General features: G+C 41.6%; 1 protein-coding gene across 1 annotated transcript in view; it reads left to right on the top strand.

Moving 5' to 3' along the window:
* The window catches only part of CTNNBL1 (catenin beta like 1), a 152,711-nt gene that overhangs the window by 40,087 nt on the left and 98,056 nt on the right, over window positions 1-14,568 (top strand). The window contains exon 4 of the mRNA XM_053926674.2: window positions 6,985-7,126. Coding sequence (XP_053782649.1) covers window positions 6,985-7,126 — 142 coding nt within the window. The remainder of the gene's footprint in view (window positions 1-6,984; window positions 7,127-14,568) is intronic.

The raw sequence follows: 14,568 nt of genomic DNA, 5'->3' as shown, positions 1-14,568 counted from the left end.
CCTTTTAAAATTGAAATCATGCATAAGAAACATTTTTTTAATGTCCAAAAGTGGTTAGGAAACTACATTGTGTTTTAACCATGAGTTTTTGAATTCTTAGTGGTGCAGTGTCTTTTATAATTCTCTAGACCAGCGAGGTGCAATTAAGATGAAAATTGCTAGAGCGTTTTTGAATGAAACTTTCCGGTTGAGATCAGAAACATTCAAATTTATTTTCTGGTATGTGCAGTTGTCATTTTGATTGCATACCCCCCAAATGCCTCTCTTCATTTGGCTGCAGTTCAGATTCAATTGACAGTTCTCCTTTGCACTTTGTAATCTTTGCGCTGTGTAATCTTCCTCCCAAACATCGCATCGAGTAGAGTGTGCTATTTCCCTAGTAAGTCATTTTTGCAGGGGCAGAATTACTGAGTTTGGAGGTTCTCGAACTTTTAAATTTCTGGACCCCTTTGTATTCTTCAATTATGAGTGCACCCCAAAGTGCTTATCTTAGAAAATTCTAGAATACACAAGTACACATTTTATTAGCCAGCAGGGCAGTGACATCGCCACGTGCCTGTGGAAAATTCTAGTGTTCACTCCTGAGAGAATGAGAGTGAAAAAGGCAAGTACAGGCCTATCTCGGAGGTATCGCGGGTTTGGTTCCAGACCACTGGAGGGAAGTAAATATTGCAGTAAAGGGACTCATGTGAATATTTTGGTTTCCCAGCACATAAAAAAGTTATATTTGCACTGTACTGTAGTCTACTGAGAATGTAGTAGCATCATGCCTAAAACAACAATGTGCATACCCTAGTTTAAAAGTACTTTGTTGCTAAAAAATCTAACCATCATCTGAGCCTTTAGCAAGATAGAATCTTTTTGCTGGTAGAGGGTGTCACCCTAGTAACATCAAAGATCACTGATCAACAGTCACCATGTTATAAATAATAACAATAAAAATGTTTGAAATATTGTGGGAGTTACCAAAACGTGACACGGAGATAGGATGTGAGCAAACTACTGTTGGGAAGAATGGTGCCGATGAACTTGGTGCCGATACAGGGTTACCACGGACCTTTGTAAAAAAAAAAAAAAAAAAAAAAGGTCGTAAAAAAAGAAAAAGCAATACCCGTAAAGTGCAGTAAAGCAAAGCTCAATAAAACAAGCTATGCTTGTCATACTTCGGTATTATTATGAAAATAGTTTCGAATTTCTGGACCCCTAAAAGGATCTCCACCCACCTCCTACCTCTACCCTGGGGTTCTAGGACCACACTTTGAGAATTGCCGATTTGGCTGGATGGAAGAAGCATCATGTTCTCTATGCCTCCATTGTTGGTTTTGTGTCTGCAGGAGTACTCATCAGTTTCTATTGCTTTCCTGATATGTTTGAATTTGCTGGTCATTTGCTAATATTCACTCTTATGTTGAAAGAGAACATCCTGCTGATCTGAAGCAAATGTACATGGACGGGCTAGCAGAGTGTTCTCCGTCATACCAGATGGAATCAATGACCCCATCTCAGCCGGTATTACTGTTTTAATAGGTTGCTCTATTGCTTTCCCATTGGCCTCTAACTTGATCCATTCTCCCAGCTGTGAGCCATTCATTACTGACGGTATGCCTGCTCACTAGACAACCCTCTATAAGTGTTGTAGTGTGCTCTTTAAATGAGTAGGCTTGTACTTTGTTGACAAAAAAGAATAAAATTTTCCTTGTTAAGCATAGCAAACTTGAGGGTACCTAGACTTGTTGAGCACCTGTTATGTGCCAACTATCATTAGGCATTTCATATGTATTATCTCTGAATCTTCACTGTAAGTCAGCTAGGAAAACTAAGGACGCTGAGGTTTAGAAGTAGGCTAGTTGCTATTCTCTGTCTCCCTTGACCAGGGTGGTGGCCCGTGATCTGTGTTGTGGTGGCATCTCTTGGACGGCACTGGATCCTTATGATTAATTGTATGTAATAGATTGTCTGTATTTGTGCTAGGCTGGGGTCTCCATGAGGAGAGCAGCTGGGGTTATTTTGTCATCTGTTATATCCTCAGTACTTAGCACAATGACTGGCACCTAGTGTGTGCCCAATAAATGCTTGGTGACATACTGCTAATGGTTACACAGCCAGTGAATAGTGTGGCTGCGGGTGTGACCCAGGTTTGTCTCATTCCCAAGTCCAGGCATTTTCCATGATACCTTGTTACTCAATGTGACCCTGGGCCCCAGTGGTATTTTTTTGTTTTCTTGCTCACAGTTGAGTTTCTGCTTGTTTTTTGTTTTGATAATATCAAATTATCATCTTTCTAAATTTAAAGACATTGGACTAAGACTGTATTATTTAGAAGAATTTCGAAGTTGGAAGGGACTGAAAGGCACAGTCCATTCTCCCTTCTATTCTTGATTTTTTTCTTAAATTACCCTTTATTAATGACCCCCAATGACAAGTGTCTTAACTTTTCAAAGAAACCTTTTCATCATTTGGCAGTTCTGACTCTTAAGATTTCAGCTTAAAATGTAAAAGAATTTCTAGATTCTAGATTATGGAAACAGATTCTCACACGAGAGGATATCTAGACTCCTTATAATCTTGGGTGCTTCCCCAAATTAGTTTTTATATCCCTTGTAAAGTATGGTTTCCATAACCGATGTCAGAACTCCAGGGTCATCTAACCATAATGACAATTCTGTACTGCCTTCTTGTCGCCTGAAACCACAGCAGTATTTGTGGCAGCTACTTTCCTCAGCTCCTTCATTTGGCAGGTATCTGCTGAATCGTGGGCCAGGCAGTGTGCCCAGTGCTGGGTGTCCAGAAATGAACGAGTAGTCTCTGTCCTAGCAGAGCTATCTCGTGGTCTGATTTGTATTGTGGTCACAGTCAAAACCATCAAAATCTTTCTACCCGTGTGCTCTTCTTAAACTGTGTCTCTCCCGCCCCGTGCATTTTGTACTTGACTCTTTGGTTCAGTGCCGCTCTCTGTGTGGATCCTAGGTAATTTTCTCCTGCTAGATATGGACCATCATTGCCTGCCAGGAACTTTTTGAATTGGTTCTGTCAGCTGCTGTGTTCACTTTCTCAGTAAGCTTTGTATACTTTGACATTTGTTAAGTTTGTCTCTTATATACCTTCACTCAAGTTACTGATTTAAAAAAAAATGAGTAAAATAATATAGTTGATCTAAACCGGCCCAAGGTTGGCACCTTGTAGGTTACCAGCAGAGGCTTCTCTCACTCACTCACTCACTCATTCATTCATTCATTCATTTTCAAACAAGTCCCCAAATCTTTTTCTTATACTCAACATGATTTTGTTTATTACTATTTAGTATCCAGTCTCCCTTGCCAATTCTTTCTGATGAACTATAAAAATCTTGTGTCAAAATTCTTCAGAAATCAGGATTTTTTTAAAGTACCCATTAAAAAAAATTATTCATTTATTTTTAGAGAGGGGGAAAGGAGGGAGAAAGATAGGAAAATAGATGTGTGAGAGATACATCCATTGGTTGTCTCTTGCACGCCCCCAACTGGGGACCTGGCCCGAAACCCAGACACGTGCCCTGACTGGGAATCGAACCAGCAACATTTCAGTTCACAGGCCAGCACTCAGTCTACTGAGTCATACCAGCCAGGGCTAAAGTACCCATTTAAGGCAAATAAGCCTTAGAGATTTGCTGAGTCCATTAGGTTCAGAGCTTATCCAGACCTACTAACTCATGGCATATCTGAATTCTGCACCAGCCCTTCCAGGTCATGATTCTTCTGATATGGCTTCCACACTTTAGGTGATGAGAATACTCTAAAAAGGTGGTCTATTCATAAGCACAGTGAAAGGAACCTCAAAAAAGTGGTGTGGATAGAGGAGGAATCTTGGTAAAAATAATTTTGAAATGTAGTTGGAATAATAAGCAGGTAAGAATAGACAAGGAAGCATTGAAAAAGAAGACTAGGAAGGAAGTATTTTGCAATAGCAGACATAAAATATACTGTAACAATAGGAAAGTGTGATCCTGGCTCAAGAATTCTCAGACAGATCAATGAAGTAGAGGGAAAAGCCCATACACAGGTGAGAGCACACATTAAAATTTAGTGCATGAGGCCCTGGCTGGTGTGGCTCAGTGGATTGTCTGCCTGCCTGGTTCGATTCCCAGTCGGCACACTACTGGGTTGCTGGCCAGGTTCCCCAGTAGGGGGCACCCGAGAGGCAACCACACATTGATGTTTCCCTCTCTTTCTCCCACCCTTCCCCTCTCTAAAAGTAAATCAATAAAATCTTTAAAAAAGAATTTAGTGCCTGGTAGAGGTGGCGTTTCTTCAAATCTGTAGAAAAGGTAGATTATGGTATTGGGACAATTGGTCAGACATTTGCTGAAAACAAAGTTAGATCTTTGCCCTATATTGTATGCTAAAATAAATTTCAGATTTATTTACTCCTAAATATTTAAATATGTACACATAAATGTACATGAAAGTATACCATAAAATATATCTGATCTTAATGTAGAAAAAAATGCTCAGGATACATGTAAAATATAGATCATAAAGGCAAAGATTTGACTACTGAAATTTAAAAACCTTTATGTCAGAAAGCACAGTGTACTAATGAAAGGGCAAATATTTTTCTCTGGTTTATTATTATTTTTGCAGCATATGAGAGAAATTAATTTTGTTAATATAGAGAGTGTTTATAATCAATAAATAAGATGAATACCCTGATGTAAAATTGGCAAAGAAGAAATACAAATAGCTAATAGACATTAACAAAATTTTAACCATCTTAGTATCAGAAATGTAAAATAAAAAATAAGTTAAATTTCATATCTCAAATTGGGGGAGATTTTAAATAGATAAATTTTAAGTACTGTTTTTGAAGATGGTGAGGGAAACAGGCACTTTATATGCTGTTGCTACCTTTCTGGCAGAATAGAGCAAAAACTGCTAAATTATGTCTACTCTTTGACATGGCACTTTCCTCCCTGGGAATTTATCCTAACACAATAATTATAAATACATGCATTATAGTGTCACTTGTTGTAGGGAAAAAATTAGAGACCATCTGAATGTCTGACAAAGGAGGATGGATAAAATGAATTATCCATAAGGGAATAAATACCATGCTGCTTTTTAAAATGTATTATTTAGAACAGGAGTTTCAGGTAGGCTTACTCCCCTACACCTGCTCCGTGATTGATCGGTAGTCTCTTTTTGGAACTCGAAGTTGAGAAGGGTTCTGAAGCCACATCTGGGCTCAGCAGGGAAGAGTGCTGTGCTCAGTGAGGGATTTTGCCAGGGGAGAAGGAGAGAGACTGACAACAGTGCCGGATCCTGGCTTTCTGTTGCGGAAGAGTGTTTAATGACAAGGGGAAGTGTTCAGCCTATGTTAACAATAGCAAAGATTGAATATAGAACTCTATTCTATGTAGGCCGCTTTTGGGGGGGGGGAGGGGAAAGGGTATGAGTTGAGAAAAACGACTTAAACATACCAGAATATTATCAATGGTTATTTCTGGTTAATAAGATAATAGGTGATTTCTGTTTATTTTTCGAGGGCTTGTCTTCCCCCCCCCCCACCCGTTTTCTACTAAAAGTAATATTTTATAATCAGAAAAAATATATATAAATGCTATGATTTAAAATAGTAATGGGAAAAACAGTGGTTAGGGGTACTGTCTAAAATATGGGCATGTTGAGTGGTAGGGTCCAGACTTTGTTCCTCACAGAGCCTGGATTTCTAGGGAGGTGGCATTTGCCTAGCCCTTCAGCATCTGGAAGTTGATGAGTACTTTGTGACTTCAGGAGTCCCTACTTATGCTCCTTTTCTTTGTGGCCTCAATGCAGTTAAGCAGGCATCACTGGATGTATAGAGACAGAATAATTCCTGTCTTTAGGAAGTTTACACCCGAGCAGGGAAGACAGACATAATAATAACAATAGCAGTGAAAGGGGGAGGAAGACTGGGACGAGGAGGAGGAGGAGGAGGAGGAGGAGGAGGAGGAGGAGGAGGAGGTGGCAGAATGAGAGCCAATATGTAGTGCTTTTTGTTTTCCAGGCATTCCTATTTATCCATTTACTCTAATAGTATCCCTATGAGATAGGTAAATTTATTATCTCATTTACAGATGAAGAAACTGAAGGCTTAGAGAAGCTAAATGCTTAGGTCAGTTTCAAACCCAGGCAGCCTAGTTTCAGAGTCTGTTTAACCACTGATTCCTCCGCCACTCTCAGCGGGTATTGTTCATTTGCTTTACATGGATTATCTTATTTTCTTCTCCGAATGAACCTTCCTGTCTTGTTCATCAAAGGCGTCGTGGGCATTTTTTATGTGTCAAACACTGGGCGGGGGGTGGGGGGCATGCGGATGTGAAAACAGAGCAGGCCTGTTCTAAGTGCTGGGTGTGGGTCCGTTGAAAGGTTCGGGTGTGGAAATGTGAGTGAAATACCATGCTACATGAAGTATGGTGGTGATTACGGTATGCCAGAGACTAGATCTGTTTTGCTTTGGGATCCCCCTCGTAATCAGCTAGCTTTCTGGCAGGGATTTGGGGAAGGGGAGGGTATTTTTGGATGGCAGCAGAATCTCTATCTTCTTTTGGATAAGGGAAGTAATGGCCCTTGATCTGAACTGGCAAGTAAGAGAAACCTTCTTTTGGATTAGTAGAATAACTATGTTTAGGGAACAAAATTGCCACACCAAGGGGTAATGCGAGCTAATCCACAGGACTGGTGGGCAGATCGTTTACTGCTGCAAAGTGCTTTGGGAGCCTCTGAAAGGCAACTTGTGACTACAAGAGGAAGGGGAACCCTGTAATGAGAGCTGAATCCAAGATTGATTTTTGTAATGAGGCAATCGATTCCCCAAGGAAATTATGTGACAGTATGATGTTTGGATGGGCGTCCTTCTTGGTTGGTCTGTTGTTGACACTTTGACAGATTGTCTGCCTGCCTGGGTTGTGTTGCTGGTAGTACTTCTTTTCTTTCTTTTCAATGACGCTGTCTTGTTTTCATCTCCTAGGTTTATGGAATCCGAGCTGGACCTAAATGACATCATTCAGGAGATGCACGTGGTGGCCACCATGCCGGACCTGTACCACCTTCTGGTGGAGCTGAATGCCGTCCAGTCTCTTCTCGGGTTGCTCGGACACGATAACACAGATATCCTTTTAGATCTGCCCTCAGGAGGGAGGCTGACATGGTCGGGGAGTGCTGTTTACCGTCTCTCTCCTGCCCGCCTCTGCTGTCACACCTGATAGTCTATTTCCATTCTAACTATATCCCGTCTTGAAACACATGCTGTTTTTTCCTCATTCGAAAATCTGGCTTGTATGAGTAAATATTGGGCAGTCCTTAATTGTCTTCTGCTTTTATTCGTACTAAACTTCATCATGATATATCTGTTCACACATTAACAACATTCATTTTTCTGGATCTTGATTTGGAAGCCAATAGGCAAGACCAGACAGGAGTTGAATTTTTGGTCTTGACATCATTCTGTTAGCAGATGCCCCAGTGGAGTTGACACTAGAGTACACGACAAACCATGATGGAGAGCACATTGGAATGTCCAGGAAGACAGGGTCTTTTATGTCTTGTCCACTGTTATATTTCCAGTTTCTTAAAGAAAGGCTAGGTACACAAAAACATTTACTGTTTATGGACTTAGCGTTAGACCTAAACAGACAATCTGGATTTGACTCTTTGCTTCATTTTTTGTGTGTGGAATTTGGTGCTTCTCTAGCCCTTAGTATTCTCATCTGCAAAAACGGAGTTAATAACTTTTGCCTTTCAGTGTTATTGAAAGGACTAAAGGAGATCATATCAGTGCTAAGCAGTGTCTGATACACCGTGGGCACTTAGTAAATGTTACATGTCACTGAATCTGAATCATGGCTTTGAAAACCATTTCATGCTTTGCCATCTGATGTGCAACTACTTTAGTGCGAAAGGGTTTTGATAGGCCTGTGTTCATTAAAGGAAATTTTCTTCCAATAAGCGCTCCATCAAAATCCAGAGTTTCGAAGGTAAGAGATAAGTATAGTCAGTCAACCAAGTGGTATTTGTGGGGAATCTGCCGCTGCTTCATGTTATTCCCGTCTTTCTGGTGACCTCTCTGCTGAGAGCATGTCTGGCTAGGTTGTTTCCTGCCTGGTGATTCTCATAGAAATAAATCCGTGAATAATTTTCATAATTTCCTGAAGGGTGATCGTAAGCCATTTCTGGTATTTCATGTGATGTTAGCCAGTGTTCAGAATCGCTGTGTCAGTCCCTAGATTGATGAGTGGTCCCCGGGGGTCGCTGCAGAGTGCTGGGTTGTGTAAGAACCCTAGTCTGTTAGCTTGTTTCTGGGTGAGCTCAGTACGGGGTCTTATGAATGCATTCAGTAGACATGCTGTGAGTACTCATTACATATCAGGCACTGGGTTAGACCCTGAGGAACCCTAGGCTGTATCGGGACAGCATCAGTCCATAAACATGTACATTGGGCATCTACATGATTAGCTCTATTCAAGGTGCTCGCTGCTCCTTACAGAGTTAGTAACAGATCTCTAGTTGTTACTTACCATTTCAGTTCACCTACACAGAGTGGTAGACTTTTAGAATCTGAGCAGACCTGAGAGATGGCTTAGCCCAGTGCTGACTTATTTATTTATTTAGTGACAGTCTGAGATCCCCATGGTGGAGAGCTGACTGTTGAGGTTGAGGCTGGCACTCAAGGTCCCCGATTTCCAGTCCTTTGTGCTTCACAGTGCACCCCGAGTCTTCTCCCTAGGATCTACTAGTCCCTGACAGAGTTGCGGTCAGTCCGTCATCACCTTGTGTATTAGCACAGAAATCACCTGTTTTGTTTCCGGAAACACAGCTCTCATACATTTTCTATTCCTGCTAACTCGAGATAATAATAGCCGCTTTCCTAAGAAGCAGACGCTTTGCTGATCCACCAGCCTGGTTCCTGCTGAGGAGAAGCCTGACATGGGAGGTGCTGCTCCCATCGGCAAGGGCACAGCTGTTGCGAGTTGTTAAGTCCTGGTCTTTAAAAGGGAAAAAATAAGTCCCCCTATAATAACTTTGACAGACTGCCATTCCCTCCCGTTTTCTGAGAGCCAAACTGTTTCTCCCCCCTTGTATGCCAACCTTCACGATAGTGCCCTAATGATATTATTTTTAAATCTGATTTTTAATTATGTCCTACATCAAATTTAAAGTTCATTTGAAAATTTTTTTTAATTACCTAATTTTAATTAGATGCAGCAATTAAGGTAAATGTCATCCTCCTCAAAGTATAATTTTTCTTGCAAGTGGCTTCAGGAAAGGGCAGGCCCTCTTGCCTCGCATCGAACGGACCCTCTCGCGGCTGGCGTGTGGGTCTCCGCAGCGCTGCGCTTTGTTTCCTGTCTGTGATCTGTAATTGACACTTTTCTCCGGGAAGCGGTTGTTTAACAATTTACTGTTGTACAGCCGTAACCGCCTGAAACACCTTACCAAGAATAAACAATTCTGTGGCAGTCATGATTTAAATTTTTGATCTTTTTTAACTCTTCATTTATCACCCAAGACCATACATGGCTGGTTATGTTCCCAGTAAGCACAGGTCATCTTTGCTTTGTCCTTCTCCGAGAAAACATGAACTGTAGGGATTTTAATTGGATCAGAGGCTGGTTTGTTGTAACCTTAAGAGGCAGTGGATGTGAGAAAACAGCTTGTGCCTTGTCCTTTCAACCGTGAGAAGCAGCCTCAGAGTTTATCCTGGCACTCCGCATCACTGCTGGTGAGGGCTTGTCAGCGCTTCTGTGCTCGGCTCCCCCCTTGAGAGGCTGGAGCCCAGCCATCCGCTGGCTGCAGAGTGGAATTCTGGTCTGTGAAGAGCACCTCTGGGGTGTGGGGAGGAGGGGGCGGGGCACAACCCTCACAGAGCATTGAAGAGTCCTTCCGAATGCCTTAGGAGAGAGTACAAGGTGGGGTCCAGCAGCTGCTACCTTGTAGAAATACAGCTTTTTGAAACAAGGTATTGCTAAACAACAGTTTTTGTGGCCTGGTTTGAGCCAGATTTACTCAATTTGAGGGAACAAGGAGAAGATAAAACCCCAGATGGCTGTTGAGTACCCTTTCTGATACCACCCCCCGCCCCACCCAAAATCTCCAAGGTACCAAATCCATGAGTATCTTTGCTTTGTTCTCAATTTGAGTGACAAGTCAGTGGAATCCTTTATAAAGTTCTTGTGGTAGATCATGGCATTTAATGGGCTCTTCCTTAGTATGATTAGCTCTGTTGGATTCTTTTAGGGAAACAAGAAATAGTAACTCCAGTTGTAGCAGAAACATTCAGGTTAGTGTGCGAGGGGGTAAGTGCCTGTGGAGTATTATGTTTAGGAAATGCAGTTGGAATTCTGAGAAGGTGTGGGTCATCTCCGGCTTGGGGGTAGTTAGGGAATTGGATATTGGAGATGGGTAAGCTTTTGATAGATGTGGAGATTAGAGTGCTTTTCAAGTTTATTTTCATGGTCTCCACCTTGGCAATGGAAGTTGCCCTTCCTCACTTACTGGAAGCCGACATGCTCTTACTGGCTGCTCATGTAGTCACTATATACTTATTGGATATCAGGCCCATTTTTTAAAAAATCACAACTACTGGTTCGCAGCTAAATGCCCTATTCTTTTATTAAAAAATATACAGTAATCTAAGCCCAATTTATTCAAAGCCTGCTTTCTCCATCCGATTGTGATCAGAGGTCTCATTGTCAATATTAACTAAGGCATCAGTGCAGTGCATTAGTATGCGGGGAGGGAGAAGATTGTCAGTACCAAGTCGATCCTTGGTGCCGATGGGACAGCTCTGATCCGTCGGGAATTCTTTTCGAAATCATTGCTTAGTTTTCTCAGACTCCAGAAAGCCCATAGGCTTGCAAAGTTGTCCTCTTGGATTTTGTGAAATATTACTGTAGGAATTGGAAAATACGGAGCAGTTTTTTTTTAGACTAGCAGGGATCCATTGAACTTGAGCAGTTTGGGCCTGAGAATGCTAAAGGACAACAAACTGACTGGGACTCACCGTGTTGTTCCAGAGGGTGGCTACGGTAGTCAGGGTGCCTCGTGTTAGAGCCCCAGTGTTAATGAGCAGGACTAGGGCTGGGAGAGGTTTATGCCTCCTCGGGGCTGTCTTCTAATTGGACTGGGAGGGAGGTTGGCTGTTGCTCCAGTGCTCTCCTGTAAGTGCTGGCTAACAAGACTTGTGTTTCTTGAGCTGTTGTTTTGCTAGGAGCCAGTCTCATCTTGATATATTCAGAATCAAAGCTACATTGAAAAAAAGTTACTTCTTTTTCTCATTGTTAGTGTAACTTCCCAGATAATCTGTACCAATAAACCACCCAGTTTTTTGGAGCCATTTAAACATGCTCCAAAAAAAGTCAGATTAGGTAAAAAGTGCCAAAGTGGCAATCTAGGAAAAGGACCTCTTAATGTAATTTTTATTTCATTTATGAGTTTTAGGTGAATTCTCTGTCCCAAAGCAGGGTGGTTGTAGCCTGCTTTGGACATTTCTCTGTGGCATAATAGTGCCCACTAGCATTTACTAGGTACTTAATAAATGTTACATGAGTGTATTTTCTCCCTCATACTAATTTGAATTAGGAGTGTGATAAAATTATGAGTCCAGGTTCATTCTCGGTAGCTCTGCCAGATGTTTCAAAAGGAGACAAAGACCATTTTGTCTGTGTTTTGAAATTCATCTGCTTTAGTTGAGCTGTATCTAATCACTATCCTATTCAATGAATAAAAGAATAAAGATTTTTTAGAAAGCCCCTGTTTGTCCCATTAAATCAGTTATATATTCTGAATTTATACTGGTTCGTTTTACTTAAGGAAGCCTATTAAAAATGACTTTTAAAAAAGCCACCTGTTCTACTATGTCTTGTTCCTGTTTATCTTTAAAAACAATTCCTTATGGACGTATCTCACGGGAGATTAATAAGACTAACGTTCAGTTTCTGTACCAGGACTCTACATGGGATCAGGCCCAGAAGCATATATCTGGAGCCAAAAAAACAGATGTAGACATCCCCTGTTTTCCAAGAGCCATTGTGTTACAGAGCGCTCTGTGCCCAGCGGGTTATTTCAGCTTCACTTCCTATTATACTAGCTTATTGCCCCAGCAGTGGACAGGTACAGGGGGAGTGAGTGGGTGGCCCTTCTACTCGACATGACAAAATAGGCTATCAAAAACTGTGTTTTAGTAATTCACAGAAGACAGGCTCTCTGTTTTTCTATTATACTTGGACTGGAGAGCCTTTTACCTTGTGAAATGAAATTGTAACTACAGTGGAAAAACCTATCACCCATGCCCAGAGTCTGCTTGTGGAGAAATGCTGGGTGGGTGGCAGACCTTGCTGAATTTTCTCATCATGATCGAGAGCGCATCTGTATCTTTAGTTTCCGTTCTTACTCCTCTTTCTGGTCTCCAAATGACCTCTGTCTTCTGGGTCGCATTATATTACCCAGGAATTGATTATTACAATTATGGACTCATTACTGCCTCGCTGAAATGCTAGTTGGTGGAAGTTGGGAATTTATTTAAAATCAGTGGTAGGATTGATGAGATGTTTGCCAGATCTGGGAGCTGGTAACTGATTTCTTATTTGACTTCTTAACTGAGGCAGGAGAGTAGACAAGGAGATATACACTGGAACATTATGAGACGAGGCTTTGCTTGGTAAAAGTTAGACATGTATCCTTTTTCTATATAAAACCACAGCCACTGCCAATTTTTTTCCTTTTTTAAAAGAAAGTTCCTAGGTCTAATGTGACACATTTGTGAGCATGGTTGAAGACTAAGCAGAGGGAAATACGATAACGGGCCCATAAGACTGTAGAGGCTGAAGAAGGACTTGATTAAGCTGAATGTCTGCAGCATAGCCGAGATGAGAAATCAGATCTCCTAGCCTCTCACCGACCCAGAAAGGGAGGACCATGCGTTCGTTGGCTGAAATTCGGGTTTTAGAGGACTTTGGCCATTCTGTGGGAAGACTTGGCTAACAAGTCTTTATTACAGTGCTTTTCATATTTTCTCAGTACTTTGACTTACGTGGCCTTCGACATACATGCCCTCATTTATTCCTCAGTGAGACAGGCTGGGCGGAGACCCTTACCACCGTTTTACAAACGAGGAGTCTACGCTGTGAGGAAGTAAAGGGCCTTCAGCGATATTCCGTGGCTAGTGGTGATTTGGGATGGGTTGGCTCACTAAAGATGTGAAGCAGAGATGAGCGTGACATGACCCCTGTCTACGAGTGTGCTCTGATTCTCATCTGTTCCTTAATCTACATAGATCCCACCTGTCTTTTGAGGCTATTGTTGAATTAATTAGTAATCATCACATACTAGTTAGAAAGTCCTTAGCCATGCATGGTGTTATTCGAAGGATGTAATGATAGTACTTACTGCATGCCCGATTCACATCCTGGCCCTGTAGACAGCTGACTCGGTAGTGGACGGACGGATGGGTGAGTGGAAGGGTGGATAGATGGGCAGGTGAAATGTCAGCCATGGAAAATAAGCATGTGAGTAGATAAGAAGAGCTATGTGAGAACTTTTCAAGAGAATAAATGTGCTAGGGGAAGGAAGGGGAGTTGTCAGCATTTTTTTCTTTTTCCTTGGACTTTAATAATTTATGGTGGAAATACATGACAGTTCTTTTCTCTGTGATTACAGTAGGGTCAAAAGCTGGAATGTACTTGAATGTGGCCCTATTTAAGCCTGGTATACATTCCCCCGTGCATTAATGTGAAGCTAAGGGGCAAAGGTATTGTTTTTAGGATCAGATGGGCCTAACATTTTTCCTTGCAATTGCAGTGATCTTTAGGTAAGTTACTTAACCACTCTGAGCTTTAGCTTTCTTATCCGTAAAACGGGGTCACACTTAACGCTCTTGTGAGAGTTGAGTTGCACAGTGCTTGGCATAACGATGACTTTGAAAAACGGTGGTTGTTGTGACGGTGACTCCTACAGTCTTTAGGGAGGGAGAACTACTAATTCCTGCTAGTTAGGGCTTCCAGGGGCGAGGGTGGTAGCCTTTTGTTTTGTTTTGTTTTGTTTTAGTGAATTCAAACAGTTGATGTATTTTGGTTCACTATATTTCAAGTGTCAAGTATGATACATTTTATTTGTGTGTATGTGTCAACAAGCTTTCTAGTTACTTTGTTAATAAAGGTTATAAGCATGGAGGAGTTTTGCCCAAAGACCTTTAAGCTCTTTGTACACATGACGTTAACTCCTATGTTTTGGGCAAATATGGCTTTAAAGAGTGAAAGGATGTGACGCAGGAAGCTTAATTACTTATTCATGATGGTCAGCTTCTCAACCTCCAGAGAGTTTTTATTCCAGCAAAAGATGTTCATAAAATACCTGGAATATCAGTTGATAGCAAGTTCTGTCATTCTTGTTAATATGCCCTGTATCTTTCATTTTAGTTATTTTTTCTTTCCAGTTCTAGTGAAACTGCTCTGATTTTGCCCTTGCTGTCTCACTTTTGGACTCTTGTGAGCTAAAGATCTCCCTCCTCCAAGCCTGGGCCTCAGCACCAACTGCCCGCTGATCCCGCCTCCTGTTG

This window comes from Desmodus rotundus, chromosome 6 (assembly GCF_022682495.2).
Source record: "Desmodus rotundus isolate HL8 chromosome 6, HLdesRot8A.1, whole genome shotgun sequence".
Taxonomy (NCBI): Eukaryota; Metazoa; Chordata; class Mammalia; order Chiroptera; family Phyllostomidae; genus Desmodus; species Desmodus rotundus.
Note: the sequence above shows the minus strand (reverse complement) of the source record. Positions and strands in the feature narration are given on the sequence as shown.